The sequence below is a fragment of the Halichoerus grypus genome, chromosome 12, assembly GCF_964656455.1.
Source record: "Halichoerus grypus chromosome 12, mHalGry1.hap1.1, whole genome shotgun sequence".
Lineage (NCBI taxonomy): Eukaryota > Metazoa > Chordata > Mammalia > Carnivora > Phocidae > Halichoerus > Halichoerus grypus.
The window spans coordinates 66,148,316-66,165,513 of NC_135723.1; the positions used below are offsets into that span (position 1 = coordinate 66,148,316).

The 17,198-nt window shown below is 38.0% G+C and overlaps 1 protein-coding gene across 3 annotated transcripts in view; it reads left to right on the forward strand.

Moving 5' to 3' along the window:
* Positions 1-17,198, forward strand: part of ANLN (anillin, actin binding protein) — a 49,512-nt gene that overhangs the window by 16,783 nt on the left and 15,531 nt on the right. For all 3 annotated transcript variants that reach the window (XM_078059461.1, XM_078059460.1, XM_036101072.2), the window contains exons 6-17: positions 116-306; positions 585-692; positions 5,260-5,386; positions 9,080-9,190; positions 10,841-11,064; positions 11,956-12,101; positions 12,325-12,472; positions 13,338-13,473; positions 14,083-14,265; positions 15,929-16,055; positions 16,806-16,854; positions 16,947-17,003. In XM_078059461.1, the coding sequence (XP_077915587.1) occupies positions 116-306; positions 585-692; positions 5,260-5,386; positions 9,080-9,190; positions 10,841-11,064; positions 11,956-12,101; positions 12,325-12,472; positions 13,338-13,473; positions 14,083-14,265; positions 15,929-16,055; positions 16,806-16,854; positions 16,947-17,003 (1,607 nt within the window). The remainder of the gene's footprint in view (positions 1-115; positions 307-584; positions 693-5,259; positions 5,387-9,079; positions 9,191-10,840; positions 11,065-11,955; positions 12,102-12,324; positions 12,473-13,337; positions 13,474-14,082; positions 14,266-15,928; positions 16,056-16,805; positions 16,855-16,946; positions 17,004-17,198) is intronic.

Sequence of the window (17,198 nt, forward strand, 5' to 3'; positions counted from 1 at the left end):
AGTTTAAGTGGAATCAAAGCATTTTAGAGCCATGCTGGATTTTAGAACTTTTTCAATACAAATTATAATTGCTACTTATTCTAAATAGCCTCCAAAATGTGTGTGCTTTCTGTAGGGGGAGCAGGAATTAAGCCTTTCCTGGAACGCTTTGGAGAACGTTGTCAAGAACATAGCAAACAAAGTCCTGCTCGGAGCACACCCCATAGGACCCCCGTTATCACTCCAAATACAAGGGCCATCCAAGAAAGATTATTCAAGCAAAACACATCTTCATCTACTACTCATTTAGCACAACAGCTCAAGCAGGTCTGGCTTACTGCTTTTAACATTATTCATTACATGGTCTCGGCATAGAATCTAGAAATCAAATCGTGAATTCCAATACCAGTCTTTTTGACAGAGATAAATAGCATCTTGGTTCCCTGTATCACTTATTTCAAATCAAAAATACTGTCTTGTGTTCCATGCATATCATGAATTTTTTAATCTTAAGACTGAAGACAAGCAAAATTTAGTAGTATCTGAATATTATTCTTAAACATACTATTGGCTCTTGTATAAGATAGCGCTTTTGGTGGTTTTAGGAACGTGAGAAAGAACTAGCATGTCTTCGTGGCCGATTTGACAAGGGCAATTTATGGAGTGCAGAAAAAGGTGAAACCTCAAGAAGCAAACAACTAGAAACCAAACAGGTAGTGTAAACAAGAAAAATGAGAGTGAACCCCATGTAGTGCTGGGGTCTAACTTGTGGTCCTGCCTTGTCAAACAGTTTTTTATCCTGTTCCTACTAACTGCCATTTCCTATTCATAAACCCCTTCAATGTTCATACCGACTCTGCTTTTTCTCTTGTGATACTTTCTTTTTAACGTATTCAGTAATGACCTACTTAAAATCAAAATTTTAAAACGTGTTCTCATTATTCAATTGATTTCATATTTCTTTTAATATTCTAGTTAGTTGCTAGTTCTAAAATGTTTCTCAGAATCTACTTTTTTGATTAATGATGGTAGACTCTCCCTAGATGCCACTCCATAATCCTTTCAGATCATCAAATATGTCCCAGATTTCTCTTTATTCCTCTATTACTTACTGTCAAATTGCATTAATCAGCCTTCAACAAAGTCCCTACTTGTAAACTACTTTGTTTCATTTACATGCCTACTATGTACAAAATACTGTATTAGGATATACTTTTAAGCTAAAAATAATAGAATTATATTTAAAGTGGGTACCAGTAGAAATAGAAAAATACATTTAACCAGTATTCTCTGAGAAAGACCTATTTAATTGATTTTGGTTTTTATCAGTTCTCTTGCTTAACAAATTGTGTTTTCCAGGGTTCTGACCTAACCCTGTTTTCTTCTCATTTGCCCTGGGACATCTCTTCTCTGTCATCACAGAAATGGTAATGTGCTTGACTGTGCAGTGTTCACCTCTCTCCTGAACTCCAGGCCTGGTTGGCTGGTAGAGCTCTCTGCACTTAGCAGTAGTATATTCTCCATGTTTCCTCTGTCTTCACCTAGGGCTTCATTCTATACCTCACCATCTAAAACAGTCTGGGAGTTCTTCCTTGCCTCCTTCCTCTTATTACTGCGTCTTCCCCTAGCACACACACATGAACACATACACAGCCAATACACCTCAAGCTGCCTGTCCTCTCTGTTTTCCTCCACCATTACCTTAATCACTTCCAGAGCTTTGTATTGAAAACCTTGCTTCTAGTCTGGCTACTCTCCTGTCCATCTTACCCACTGCTGCCAGAGAAGTATTTTTAAAAGGCAGAGATCTGTGTATTCACTTGCTTAAAGTCCTTAGAAAGCTTTCCATAGCCAGCATCAGAAAACAGTCTAAAGTGCTTGGCTTGCCATCTAGAATCATCCAGAATCTGGCTTCTCACTGCTCCTCCACATGTGTGCATCAGTGCAGTCATGCAGACTATTTGCACTTTCTCAAATGGACCCATGTTTTCCGATCTCTTTGTCTGTGCCTTGCTATTTCTCTCTGCAAGGAGTGTCTCTGTGGTGAGCTCCTCCTTCATTAGGAATAGGTCAAACTTTAATCCCCTCTGGAAATCCTTGCCTGGCCCTTTTCCTCAGGGGCCCCTCTTTTTTCACCATGTCATCCTGTTCTTTACCTCAGCTGGAGTATTTATCTTCCTGTAACTGTTTCACCTTTGCTTTCCACCACTGTCTACGAGAGCCTTATCTGTCTTTATTTGTGTTCTTAGTGGTTGGCTCACGGGAGGAGCTCAATAAATTTGTCCTTGAAGGAAGGAATGAATGTGCTAATCCTTCCCATCAGCATACAGCAAGCTGTTATCTGTCATCTTAAAATGAAAACAACTCTCTGGACCCCCTATTCTCCTCCCTTTCTTTACCTCCTTTTCATTAAGACTCTTCCAAAAGAGTTATCTCTTGCGCTTACATTTTTTTCCGTCCCTTCTCTCTGGATCTCTCCACTCAGGCTGTCCCCACTACCTCCTTATCTAATTCACCAGGGATCTTGAGTAATCAATTTTTAGGCATTTAACTTGACCTGTTAGCAGCATTTGGCATTGTTGATTACTCTCTTCTGTTTGAAGCACCTTCTTCACTAGGTTACCAGTATATCATTTCATGGCTTTTCTGCTACATCCCTGGAAATACAGGACAACAGTTCTTAAACTATTTTGTGCTAAATAATTCCTGCTAAACCTTTGGAATTCTTCCCTGGATGATTGCACATTGCATGTAAAGAACATTCTGAACACAATAACAGCAGGTTCAGGAGTCTGCCTCACTCAGAACTCATCTATGGTACCCACCAAGGAAGCAAAGAGGTGGGAGGAAAAAGTAATTGAGTGTGGTGTTAACTAGAGTCAAAGGAAGAAAGAACCTTTCAGAAGGAAGGGATGGTTGATATTGTCAAGTATGTGTTGTCAAATGTGGACTGGTCCGAGACCACTGGGTTTTGGAAGAAAGAGCTAGTTGTTACTTGGCAAGAGCAGTTTTAGTGAAGTGGTGAGGGGAGAATACAGGTAGTGGTGAGTGAGGAGCAGGGCGGGAGAGCGGAGGCAGTCCTCAGAAGTTTGGTTCTAAAAGGGAAGGAAGAAAGGAGGTGATAGCTGGAAGGGGATGAGGAAGTGAAGTATGGTTTGTGTTTGTTTTGTTCTTTCTGAGGAGACCTAAGTCAATTTTAATGTCAAAAGTAAGAGGCTTATAGGGCACCTGGGTGGCTGAGCCAGTTAAGCATCTGACTTGATTTTGACTCAGGTGACCTTGGGGTCATGGGATCCAGCCCCACGCTGGGCTCCATGCTGAGCGTGGACCTGTTTGGAATTCTCTGTTTCCCTCTGTCTCTCCCTGCTTGTGCATGTGCATACACTCTAAATAAATAAATAAATAAAATCTAAAAAAAAAAATTAAGAGTTTTATGATAGAGGGTTAAGTGATACTGATAGGTTGGGGTAAACCTTTCAAGAGGTAAGAGTGGATTGGATGAACTCCAGAGCACCATGAAGGGAAAGGATTAGGACAGGTTCCAGGTGTGATAAGGAAGAAGGAAAGCAATATGTTTGGCGGCAGGTGGTTTTAGAACTATGGTGACAGAAGACTGGTAGAATTTCTATGTGGTTACTTCTGTTTTGTTCATCCTTAGGGAAGGGGAGGTGACAGGTGTGATACACTGGAGGATGGGAGAGAGAGCTGACCCGGAAAGAGAAGGACTAAGGAGTAGTGTTGAGACTCAGGTGGGGTATGAGAGCATACATTCCTAATGGGATCAAACTCAGTTGTGAGTTTTTCCTCTAGATATGTCCAAAGAGCCTGGATATAAACATGGAGAAGGTGGGTGGTCCCAGGGATAGGGTTTGCTAGACATGAGGAGTGGAAGTACAGTTGAGGTGAGGGAGTTGAAGGTATTGGTGAGATCGTGGTTGAACTGAAGGGTCATGAGATCTAACCTGGATGGAGGCATAAGAAAATAGGCAGGGGTGACAGGAAGAAAAGCATCAAACGACCAGAAGTTCCCATGAGGCCAAAGAACAGGATCTAGTAGAAATTCCTGAGTAAGAAAGCTAGAGAGATTGGAGGGTTTCAGGGAAGAAGCTGACTCCAGGGGATGGCTGAATTGGAGTGGTGGTGAAGGTCTTTGCAGCTGAAGCATTTATGCAACTGAGGGCCAGGATGTTGGCTAGAAGGTACTTGCGGCTACCCATACCACCCAGATGATGGCAGGTCTTGGACTGCTGAAGTGGGGATGGCGCCAGCAGGAGAGAATTACTAAGAGCGTGGAATTATTGTTAGACACCTGGGAGGGGCTGTCCCTCATGTTGTCAGGGTGTAGGGGAGAGAAAGGGGAGAGAACCACCTGTATACAGAAGATTGTAGGTAAGTCCTGCCTTCACAGGAGAGTCGGGTCTGCAGCACAGCATTCGATAGTTTACTCTGTGTTCATGCATCAAAAGCTCCTTCTAACTTGAGAGTCAAAATAGTCTGGAACTCTCTCTGGAATGAAAATATGTGGGTTTGTAAACTGGCCCTGCCAGTTACTGGCCAAGTGTACAAGTCACTTAACTCCTCTGTGTCTCAATCTTTTCATTGGTAAAATGGCAGTAATAGCACCTAACTTACAGGGTTATTGGGAGGACTGGGGAGGCAATAATGTCAAGTGCTTTGAAAAATGACTGGCGTGTATTATGCTCTATTAAGGATTAGTTGCTGTTATTCTTACTCTTATTTGATTATTTCTACTGTTGCTTTAATCATAGAGCCTTTTCAAAAACAGTGAATGTTTTTCTTCCATGGCCTTGTCAATGATAAAGACTCAGATGAGGGATTTTTTTTTCCTTTCCTTTTTTTTCCACATTCTGTTTTTGTTCTTTGTTTTCTTTGCCTTTTACCTACTGAGTAAATGTTAAGGGGAATCTTGATGTAGGAACTGTCAGTAGATTTTATAGGTGTGGGATGAGATAAGTGGCCCAGGGGAATTGCTTTTCTCTGTGTGTGGCTTTCACTTTAATCGGTTTATCTAAAACTACTCTGATGGGAATTTTCCTTCTTGCCTCCTAGTCTCTTAAAGTACATCCTGGGAATTACTGAGAATACTGAACCCGCACCGAGGGCTTCTTGTGTTCTAAACATAGCTGGGATCTTTCACATACATTATTTTGTTCTGAGGAAGCTTATATAATGACTTGTGTTTGTTTCATTTAATAACACGCAAAAAGAAAAAAAAAATCTATAGTTTTGAGGAATAACATCTTCATTTGCTTTTTGTAGGAAATTCACTGTCAGAACACTCCCCTCAGAAAACATCCTGCTGTTTCAAACACCCCATCGCTTCCAGTAACAGAAAAGGTGACAGAAAATCAGACACCAGGGAAACCTTCCGACACAGAACCTACAGGTCAGCATTTTCTACTTCTGCTCCACTTACGTGTAGCTTTCCGTCTACTATAGTTTTGGAAATTGCATCGGAAAGCAGAAACACCGCTTTAATGTAAAAAGATAGATTAATTTCTTTATTGCTACTCATTCTTTCATTTCTACTGTACAATATGCTTCTTCCTTAGTTCTCTTTCCGACTCAGAACTCATGCTCTTGATGGGAGGATAGATCACTACAGCTCCCCCCTTTTTTTTTTTCCCTGAAAAAGATCCAGTAAGATCTGTTGAATTGTAGAGTGTGCATGCTCTTTAATTTAGCTTCTCTGTAAGTGTTTCTATAAGTTGAATTCTTAAAACTAGTGTGTAAAGATGTATATACAAAGAGATGAATTGCAGCACTATTTGTAATAGTAAAAAGGTGTAAATGACCTCAATGTCCATCAGTACAAAACTGTTTAAATAAATGGTGCTAAATCCATGTCCCCAAATATTATGTAGCTGCTTTAAAGAATAAGATAGCTTTGTATGGAATGACATTTAATATATCATAGACACTTAAACATTTTTTTTTAAATTATAGTAAAAAGCACATTACTAAAATTTACCATCTTAACAATTTTTAAGTGCATGGCTCAGTAGTGTTAAGTACGTACACATCATTGTGGAACAGATCTCCAGAACTTATTCATCATTAGAACTGAAACTATACACATCAAGCAACAACTCCCCATTTCCTCTTCTTCCGAGCCCCTGGCAACCACCATTCTACTTTCTGTTTCTATGAATTTGACTATTTTAGATAACTCATATAAGTGGAATCCTATAGTATTTATCCTTTTGTAACAAGCTTTTTTTTTTTTTTAAAGATTTATTTATTTTAGAGAGAGAGAGCTAGAACGCAGGGAGGGAGGGGCAGAGAGAGAGAGGGAGAGAGAAACTTTAGCAGACTCTGCACTGAGCATGAAGCCCAACACACGGCATTATCCCATGACCCTGAGATCACAACCTGAGCCGAAGCCAAGAGTTGGACACTTAACTGACTGAGCCACCCAGGCACCCTGTAACTAGCATAATGTCCTCAAGGTTTATCCATGTCCTAGCATGTGACAGGAATTCCTTGCTTTTTAAGGCAGAATAATACTCCATCATGTATATATATACATTTTGTTTAGCCACTGTCTGTCAATGGACATTTTGGTTGCTTCCATCTCTTGGTTATTGTGAGTAATGCTGCTAGGGACATGGTATGCAGATATCTCTTTGAGACCCTGCTTTCAATTCTTGGTATATACCCAGTAGTGGGGTTGCTAGATCATATAGTGGATCTACTTTAAGTATTTTGAGGAACCATTATGCTATTTTCTGTAGCAGTCACACCATTTTACAATCTCACCAACACAGCACAGGGGTTCCAGTTTTTCCACATCCTTGCCAACACTTGTTATTTTCTTTGTTGTTGTTTTTGTTTTTTTGTTTTTTGATAGTAGCCATCCTTAGGGGTGTGAGGTGATAGCTCATTGTGATTTTGATTTGTTTCTTTTACAATTAGTGGTGTTGAGCATTTTTCATATGCTTGTTGGCTGTTTGTATATCATCTTTGGAGGAATAGCTGTTCAAGTCCTTTGCCCGTTTTCTAATCAGGATATTTTATTTTTGTTATTGAGTTTTAGGAGCTCTTTATATATTCTGAATATTAACCTCTTATCCCATATACAGTTTGCAAATATTTTCCCCATTCCGTAGGTTGTCTTTGCAACTCTGTTGAATGTATCCTTTGATACACAAAAGTTTTTAAGTTTGATGTCGTCCCATTTGTCTGTTTGTGCTTTTGCGGCCTGTGCTTTTGATGTCACACCCAAGAAATTGCCAAATCCATTGTTATGAAGCATTTCCTCCATGTTTTCTTCTAGGACCTTTATCGTTTTGAGTCTTACATTTGGGTCTTTAATCCACTGTGAGTTAATTTTTGTATATGGTGTCAGATAAGGTCCAACTTCATTTTTTGCATGTGAATATCCACTTTTCCCAACATCATTTGTTGAAGAGACTTCCTTTCCCCACCAAATCATCTTGGCAGCCTTGTCAAAGATCATTTGACCAAATATGTGAGGTTTTGTTTTGTGGCTCTCTATTCTATTCCATTGGTATATGTATCTATGTTTGTGCCATACTGTGTTGATTACTGTAGCTTTGTAATATGTTCGGAAATCAGAAAATGTCAGTCTTCCAATTTTGTTCTTTTACAAAATTATTTTGGATGTTCAAGGTCCCTTGAAGCTCCATATGAATTTTAGGATGGACTTTTCTGTTTCTCCAAAAAATGCTATTGATAAGAATGCATTGAATCTGTAGATTGCTTTGGGTGGTATTGACATCTTGACAATATTAAGTCTTCCAATCCATGAACATGGGATGTCTTTCCACCTATTTGTGTCTTATTTAATGTCTTTCAGCAATGTTTTGTAGCTTTTGGCATACAAGTCTGTCACCTCCTTGGTTAAGTTTATTCCTAAGTATTTTACTCTTTTTTTCCCCTAAGTATTTTATTCTATGAACAGAGGTAATTTTACTTCTCCTTTTAAAAATCTGGATACTTTTTGGGGCGCCTGGGTGGCTCAGTCGTTAAGCGTCTGCCTTCGGCTCAGGTCATGGTCCCAGGGTCCTGGGATCAAGCCCTGCATCGGGCTCCCTGCTCAGTGGGAAGTCTGCTTCTCCCTCTCCCTCTCCCCCTGCTTGTGTTCCCTCTCTCACTGTGTCTCTCTCTGTCAAATAAATAAAATCTTAAAAAAAAAAAAATCTGGATGCTTTTTATTTCTTTTTCTTGCCTATTGCTCTGACTAGGATTTCCAAAGCTATGCCGAATAGAAGTGGTGAGAGTGGCCATCCTTGCCTTGTTCCTGATCTTAGAGGAAAAGCTTTCAGTCTTTCACTACTGGGTATCATGTTAGCCATTGGCTTTTCCTATTATTATGTTGAGGTAGTTTCCTTCTATTGCTAGTTTGTGAAGTGTTTTTATTGACACTATTTTATTTTATTCTTTTTAATTTTATTTTATTATGTTAGTCACCATACAATACATCATTAGTTTTTGATGTAGTGATCCACAATTCATTGTCTTTCACTACTGGGCTCAAATCCTGGCTCTGCCATTGGCTTTTTTTCTTTTTTTTTTTTTTTAAAGGTTTTATTTATTTATTTGACAGAGAGGGACACAGCGAGAAAGAGGGAACACAAGCAGGGGGAGTGGGAGAGGGAGAAGCAGGCTTCCTGCTGAGCAGGGAGCCTGATGCGGGGCTTGATCCCAGGACCCTGGGATCATGACCTGAGCCTAAGGCAGACGCTTAACGACTGAGCCACCCAGGCGCCCCTCTTTTTTTTTCTTTAAAAAAAAAAGTAAAAAGCAAAATGCAGAACAGCATACATAGTATGATCACCTTCTGATAAGACAAAAGGATGTACACATTTGCATACATAGCAGCAAAACTGGCAGAACAAAAAATAACCTGGTAATACTGGCATCCCCTTTCTCTTTGGGGAGGAAGAGAGAAATGAGACCGTGAAGAGAAGACCGTTGGCTTGGGGGATTCTCTATACATTTCTAGATTTGAAATGCATAGTTTTATAATCAGAAAAAAAGAATAAGTTTCCTTAACTGAAAAATTCTAGGTTCTTAACATACACTAATATGATTTTTCTTACAATTTTTTTTTTAGGTTTTACTGAATGTGAAATGACGAAGTCTAGCCCTTTGAAAATCACATTGTTTTTAGAAGAGGATAAGTCTTTAAAAGTAACATCAGACCCAAAGGTCAAGCAGCAGACTGGTTGGTTTTTATGCTTTATTTCCTATTAATATATTGGTAGAAGCACATACTTTTTTTTTTTAATTTCCCTAAGCTTCCAAAGTGTGTGATTTATTGATACTGTCTAGAATTTACATTCATGAGAAGTAAATTATCTAAATTTTTATTAATCCCATCTTGTTCTCAATTTGCAAAATACAAAACAACAAACAAAACACTCACTGTTGCAAAATAGTCTGCAACTAGAAGGGGTGCTGACTTAACCATTAAACAAATCTGGTTTTCAATTTGGCTTAGGCACTAGATAGCAATGTGACCTTGGCCAAGTCTCTGTCATCTCTTCAACGGAGAATGATGGCAGCCACCTCAAAGGAATGTTGTTAGGATTAATCAAGGATGCCTCCTACAGTTCCTGATACAGCAGATGATAAATGGTCCATAACCAGATCTGAGTAAAAATAAAGTCATTTAACCCAACGTTTTTCACTAGATACTCCCCTCAGTGCCTTGAATTTAAATAGCACCCTTTTCTTGAATGTGAATTTCCAGGGGATCTTCTTGCTTGCCCCAGCATCTTATTTCATTTCAACCATGCTGTGTGTCAGGGAGCCTGCAGTAAACAAATCTCAGCTCATCGTTTGTTATGGATGGAACTGTACACCCCCAAAATTCATATGCTGAAGCCCAAACCTCCAATGTGACTAGAATTGGAGAATAAACTTTGTGTCTGAGGGTCTGACTGAAGTCCTTCTGTTGTGGCCCAAAGTGGATAGACTTCAAGGGTGCCCAAGACCATCCAGGAGAGATCTGGATCCAGGGCAGGATAGGAAAAAATCACCCCCTTCCTTTTCCTCAGCAGATTTTCTCAAGAAGCACATATTCAAATATATAGTGTCCTGTATTTCAAAATGTCTTGTGATTTTGTAATATTCTCTCTCTCTCTCTCTCTCTTTTTTAACTAGGAAATACTCTAGCTTCCACAAAGAGATAGCACTGTTAACAGTTATCTTTAGGTCACAGACCCCTGTGAAAATCTGATTAAGGCTGTCACTCACTTTCACGGGGAAAGGAAATGTGCTGTCCTTCCACACTCTTTATATACTCTTAGAGGAATTAGTGGCTCTTGAAGATTATTTGGGACCCCTGTCTTAAGTGATGTTAATATTTCCCTATTATTCACTGCCATGTGAAAGGGAACTCCCCAACAATAGAAAACGAGTTACTTGAAAGAACATTTTTTGTAAGTCTGAAGCTTTTGGCTATTATCTTGTCATTTGCATTCTTTGTTAATATTCTTTCTTAAACCCAAAGCATTGAATCAGCTTTTGATAGTTCCAACTTTTATTTATTTTTTTAATATTTTACTTATTTATTTGACAGAGAGAGACACAGCGAGAGAGGGAACACAAGCAGGGGGAGTGGGAGAGGGAGAAGCAGACTCCTCGCTGAGCAGGGAGCCGTATACAGGACTCCATCCCAGGACCCTGGGATCATGACGTGAGCCGAAGGCAGACGCTTAACCGACTGAGCCACCCAGGCGCCCCTAGACAGTTCCAACTTTTATTGCTTTGCTGTTTATTTAGTAAGCACATGAATTTGAGATCTGCTCTGCTATCCCTTTAATTCTGAAAGGTCTGAGTCACAGAATCCACCTACTGAAATCTTTTTCAGAAGTGGTACGTGAAACTGAGATGAGTGTGGATGATGATGATGATGATATCAATAGTTCAAAAGTAATTAATGACATCTTCAGTGATGTCCTGGTGGAAGGTGAGCTAGATGTGGAAAAGAGCGAAGAGGAGATGGACCATGAAGAACAGGAAGATGCACTGAATATCTCCTCAATGTCTTTACTTGCTCCATTAGCACAGACAGTTGGTGTGGTAAGTCCAGAGGTAAGGAAGGACTAAATGTTACCAGGCCTGGGACACATACAGTTATAATGGGATCCCCTTTTGTTTTAGTTGGTACATGGGGATTTGGCCCTCTGTAGCCAGGGGAGTTCTGGAACTCTGATGTCAGTTCTCTTAAAAGAGAGCTTAAAATGCTTCAGTGGTTTCCTGTGACCTTAGATAAAATACAAACCGTGACATGGTTTAAAAGGCCAGACGTGGGCTCAAATTCTGGCTCTGCCATTGTCTGTTTATGGCCCAAGTTATTTAACCTCTTTACCACAGTTCCCTCACCTGTTAAACAAGGTTAAAACTAGTGCGGGTTGATGTGAATATTACATCATTAATATATTAGTATTTAGCACCAGACAGAGAACTAACATTTATTGACAGCTGACTGTTATTATTAGCTATCACCCTAAATTGAATAACTGTAGCTCAGGAAATTGATTCAATTAGAAATATATATATATTTTAAGATTTTATTTATTTATTTGACAGAGAGAGACACAGCGAGAGAGGGAGCACAAGCAGGGGGAGTGGGAGAGGGAGAAGCAGACTTCCTGCAAGCAGGGAGCCCGATGTGGGGCTCGATCCCAGGGCCCTGGAATCATGACCTGAGCCAAAGGCAGACGCTTAATGACTCAGCCACCCAGGCGCCCCAATTAGAAATATTTTTTAAGAGAGTTGCAAATGTAGGTTTTAGCAGTCTTTGAACTTTTATTCATTTACTATTTAGGAACTTATTTTAGTTGGCTTTGTTTTTATGATGAATCAGTTGACTTATTGGATGTTTATTCCTAACAATAGAGAATTTATACCTTCCCTCAGAATTATCATTTAGAATCCATGTCATCCATAAAATCTACTAATACCTGATGTGCTCCACTGCAGAGTTTAGTTTCCTCACCTAGATTGGAATTAGAAGACACCAGTGTAAGTGATGAAAGTCCAAAGCCGGGAAAATTCCAAAGAACCCGTGTCCCTCGAGCTGAGTCAGGTGATGGCATTGGTTCTGAAGATCGTGATCTTCTTTATAGGTAAGAATGTTTCAGAAGGCATTCACTCACTAAGGGTCATGGTTTAGATATAGCAAGTTGTGTTACAATTTATAATTACGTTATTAATTCACCTATAAAACTTTGGAATAACTTTTGTCAGCCTCTCTTTTACCAAATGGCATTTTTCATTCCACATGTTCAATAAAAGAGAGCGCTCAATGTGTTGCTGGATTTCTAATAGAGTATACCTTGTTTCCTGAAGCATTGATGCATACAGATCTCAAAGATTCAAGGAAACAGAACGTCCTTCAATAAAGCAGGTGATTGTTCGGAAGGAAGATGTTACTTCAAAGTTAGATGAGAAAAAGAATGCCTTTCCTGGTCAAGTTAATATCAAACAGAAAATGCAGGTATGTACTTCTGTGGAAAGGAGATTTGGAATGTTTTCTGTACATTCCTTAAGGACAAGGGCCCAGCCTTATTCATCTCTATATCCCGACTGATTAGAGCATTGTCTGACACACTCAGTAAATTGCTCTTGAATTCAGTGTAACTTGAGAAAGGAAGGTCTCCTTTGTTGGAAACGCTGGAAGCTTGTTTGATATTTCTGAAATATTTAAACATGTTTGTCATAAATATCCTTAAAGTATAACTGTAAGTTGGATGGTGGTGAAGTGTGAAATTTGTTTTGCCCTTACAAGTTCTTTTATGCTGAGGAAGGCATTTTTAAAAGTATAACATACGTGTAATTTAAATTAAATGAATCAGATAATTTCTAAATCTTTACTACTTTGTTGAACATAGCCCCAATTATAATTTTAATAAATATGAGTAGAAAGTCTTTTCATAAGAAAGAATGTTTACAATGTAATTATAGCAGCATGTTGAATGTTTTTGGTGCATAGTATATACACTTGAACTGTGAAACAGTAACATTTTGACTTTACTCTGGATATTTTGGAAATTATCCAACAGGCTTAGTAAGAACTGAAGTTTAAATAAAGTAAAAATGGGGCGCCTGGGTGGCTCAGTCGTTAAGCGTCTGCCTTCGGCTCAGGTCATGATCCCAGGGTCCTGGGATCGAGCCCCTCATAGGGCTCCCTGCTCGGCGGGAAGCCTGCTTCTCCCTCTCACACTCCCCCTGCTTGTGTTCCCTCTCTCGCTGTGTCTCTCTCTCTCTCTGTCAAATAAATAAATAAAATCTTTAAAAAGAAAAATAAAGTAAAAATGGCGATAAAAATTTTAGTTTTTTCCTCCTTTCGTTGGTTTCCCTAGGAACTCAATAATGAAATAAATTTGCAGCAGACAGTAATCTATCAAGCTAGCCAGGCTCTTAACTGTTGTGTTGATGAAGATCACGGAAAAGGGTCACTAGAAGAAGCTGAAGCGGAAAGACTTCTCCTCATTGCAAGTACGTGTGATACACTTGAAACAATTTGAAACAATTCCAACAGAATTTCAAACCAGGAAAGACTCTTTTGTCTAGGATAGTTAGAAATCTCTATTTTAAAGAAAGGGCTTTTTCTGTTTCAGTTGATCTATGTTTTTGTTTCTTATAACATTTGTGAATACTCTGCAAAATAAACTGTAGTTTGCATAAAAGGTGAAAGGAATTGGAATGCATTTGAAGAAATGTAGTTGTGAAGAGTATGCCAAAAATGAATATATGAATATATTTACATATGTGTGTGTGTATTCATATACACACACTGTCTCTGCACCTAGCTATCCACATGTAGCTAAAAAAGTATGTGAGTTTTGTTGTGTATGTATAGTGATGGATGACAGGGCATGTTAGCGTGGAGAAATTATACCACGCAAGAAAACTGGCAAAAAGTTCAAGCATTAAATTATCAAGATGTTTTAAACAGATGAGCGGTCAAGGTTTTACCCAACAACCTACCACCTGCTTGTCTTTGATCTTAAGTACCTTTGCCACATCAGTGCGTTTTCTTGAATTGGTCTCCTGTAGAAACATTTGCAATTTTTCATATTTGTGATATTGCATATTTTTACATAGCTGAGAAGAGAACACTTTTGATTGAGGAGTTGAATAAATTGAAGAGTGAAGGGCCTCAGAGGAAGAATAAGACTGGTCCCATTGCCCCAAGTGAATTTGTCCCATCCAAAGGATCAGTTACTTTGTCAGAAATCCGCTTGCCTCTAAAAGCAGATTTTGTCTGTGGTACAGTTCAGAAACCAGGTATGGTGATTTTTATTTGCATCACTTCTAGATCCTATGTTAAATTATGAGCCTTACCTAGATAGGAATTATGCAAATGGGAGCAAGTAGAGCATGCAAAACGACGCACAGCTTGTATTTGGGCCTGTAGTTCCTTTAATGAAGATATATACGTAAAAATAACCAAGGGAAAATTTCATATATGGGGTTGCTGATCCACACGGGAACAGACATGGCTCTAACTGAAAGGAAGGCAAGTTAAACATAGATTTTTGTTTGTTTGTTTTTTTAAGATTTTGTTTGAGAGAGAACGAGAGAGAGCACAAGCAGGGGGAGGGGCAGAGGCAGAGGCAGAGGGAGAAGCAGGCTCCCTGCTGAGCAGGGAGCCTGATGCGGGGCTCCATCCCAGGACCCCAAGATCATGATCTGAACCGCAGGCAGACGCTTAACCAACTGAGCCACCCAGGTGCCTCTAAACATAGTTTTGAGTGTAAAATATTTTCCTAAGATGAGATATCTTGATACAGCAGATCATTCAACTTTCATTATTTAATTTTACTGTGGAAAGTATTGGGACACTGAGGAGAATCTACTTTACTTACTCTATTCTATTTAAAATTCATCCCCAAAATCTTGAATTGTTGGTTGTAGAGGTGAAGATGACCACCCAGTGAAGATGATTCTATTGAAATTATTATTGCCTTTGTCACTCTAGATTGAAAAAGTAAACTTTTCTAAACATGTATTCTATGATAAATCATAGCAAAGTGGGCAAAGGAGAATATGGCACCAGGATCTGAAAACAGGGCAGGGTAATTATAGCAAGCTTAATAAAATCAGAGTTTCGTTAAATTTTCATGATGGATTACATATATAATATATAATATAAAAATGGATTACATATATAATATATAATATATAATATAAAAATTTTATATTATATAAAAACATATATAATATAAAAATGACTAAGGTCCAGATTATATATTATATAAATAAATCTTTTAAGATTCCTTTATGTTTTCATTTGCATGGGCCGTTCTCTTTGAGGAGAAGGAGAGTTAAACATAGGTGAGAAGTGAATTTAAGGTACAGGGAAAATAAAGAATGGAGATGTTTAAAAGTTGGAACATTCCTGTAGGAACAAGGTAACGTAGGTTCTGATTGTTGCTGTTTTCTAATTTTGGTGTGGTCTGGAAGAAATCTATCGGTAATAATAGTATGTACCTTGAGACGTGGGTATTTACTAACAGACAGTGAAGAAACAGTATGTTTTTATTAGAATTTATCTCCGAGTAACTTTCACAGAAATACAGTATTTTAATCTCAGTTTTGAAATAATAAACCATAGTTTCCCTTTTTGAGGAATATACTGTTAGTTAAAGGATTAGGGATCAATAAGTAAAATTTGAAGTCAGCAGAAATGGATGGATATGGAGTGACGTTATTTCAGTTCACAATCAATAATAGGAAGAGCCCTTGATGAAACTTATTGATGATGATTATGACTATCTGCTTATGTGTCTAACCTAGCTTTTTGTATCTGGAAAGTTGATTTTAGTAATTTTTAGATAAATTACATAAATTCATCGCAGTATTACTTTTTCCTTTGGTCTTCCAAAATGCTGATTAGCCAAATCTGATTTTGCTTGTGCTTATTATGTAATGTGATTACTTTTTGCAGATGCAGCAAATCACTATTTCTTAATTATACTGAAAGCAGGAGCTGAAAATATGGTAGCCACACCATTAGCATGTACTTCAAATTCTCTTAATGGTGATGCTCTGACATTCACTACTACATTTACTTTGTAAGTAAATTAGGCTTTTGACAGTTTAAACATATTTTTCTCTTAATAGAGAATACAGATGGAATGTATAGTCTTTTGCAGTAGTTATATTATTCTATGGACAAATAACTCCGTTTCAGTTTGTTGATTTCAATCTTTTGTATGTTTCTGATATTTCTTTCCGTTGAGTAGCGCATTTCTTCCATGTGACTACAGGTATTTAATGTGTTGATATATACGTAAAATATAAATATACATTACATATATAATATAAAAATGACTAAGGTCCAGATTATATATTATATAAATAAATTATAAAAATGACTAAGGTCCAGATTTTATATTATATAAATAAATACAAATAAAAATATATATAAAATCTGGGCCTTAATTTTATGTGTGTGTGTATATATATATATATATATGTTTTAAATCTTAAATGTACTTACTATTCTAACTCACTGAAAAGATGTATTTAGTGTCACAAATATATTGTGAAAATACAGAATCAAAATCTAGTTAGAAAAAAAGTACTTATTAAAGCTCTTGAGTTGTAAGATACTGAAGAAAAGATTTGACTTGTATCATAGGAAAAACAGACTGTTCTTACCAATTTTTATATTCTTTAATAGTTTGTAACAACTGCCTGTAGTTAAAAAACACCGTGAATTCCTTTACTGCAGAATAATGCAACACTATTAGTGGCATAACTTTTAATGGCATTAAGTCGATGTTTTCCTTACTGTTTTATTTAATGATTGATTTTTCCAGGCAAGATGTGTCCAATGACTTTGAAATAAATATTGAAGTTTACAGCTTGGTAAGCAGTGAAAGCTTTCCAAAATAACCAATATTATGTTTTTCTTAGAGATACTAGATCTTAAACTAATTATGTTTTGGGTTTGTGTGTAGGTACAAAAGAAAGATCTCTCAGGCTTTGATAAGAAGAAAAAGGCATATAAGTCCAAGGTGAGAATGAAAAACCCAGTAAGAGTATTATTATCAGGAACAATAGATATGTCAGTTTTAATTGCTCTGCATTTATTTGACAACCAGCTTCTATAGCCCACTGAAATGTCTCTCAAGCCTTTCTTCTGCACTCTTGCCTGCCACCTCCTCGGTTAACCAGCACTTAGGACTGATGTGCAGGCTAAAGCAGTAGTA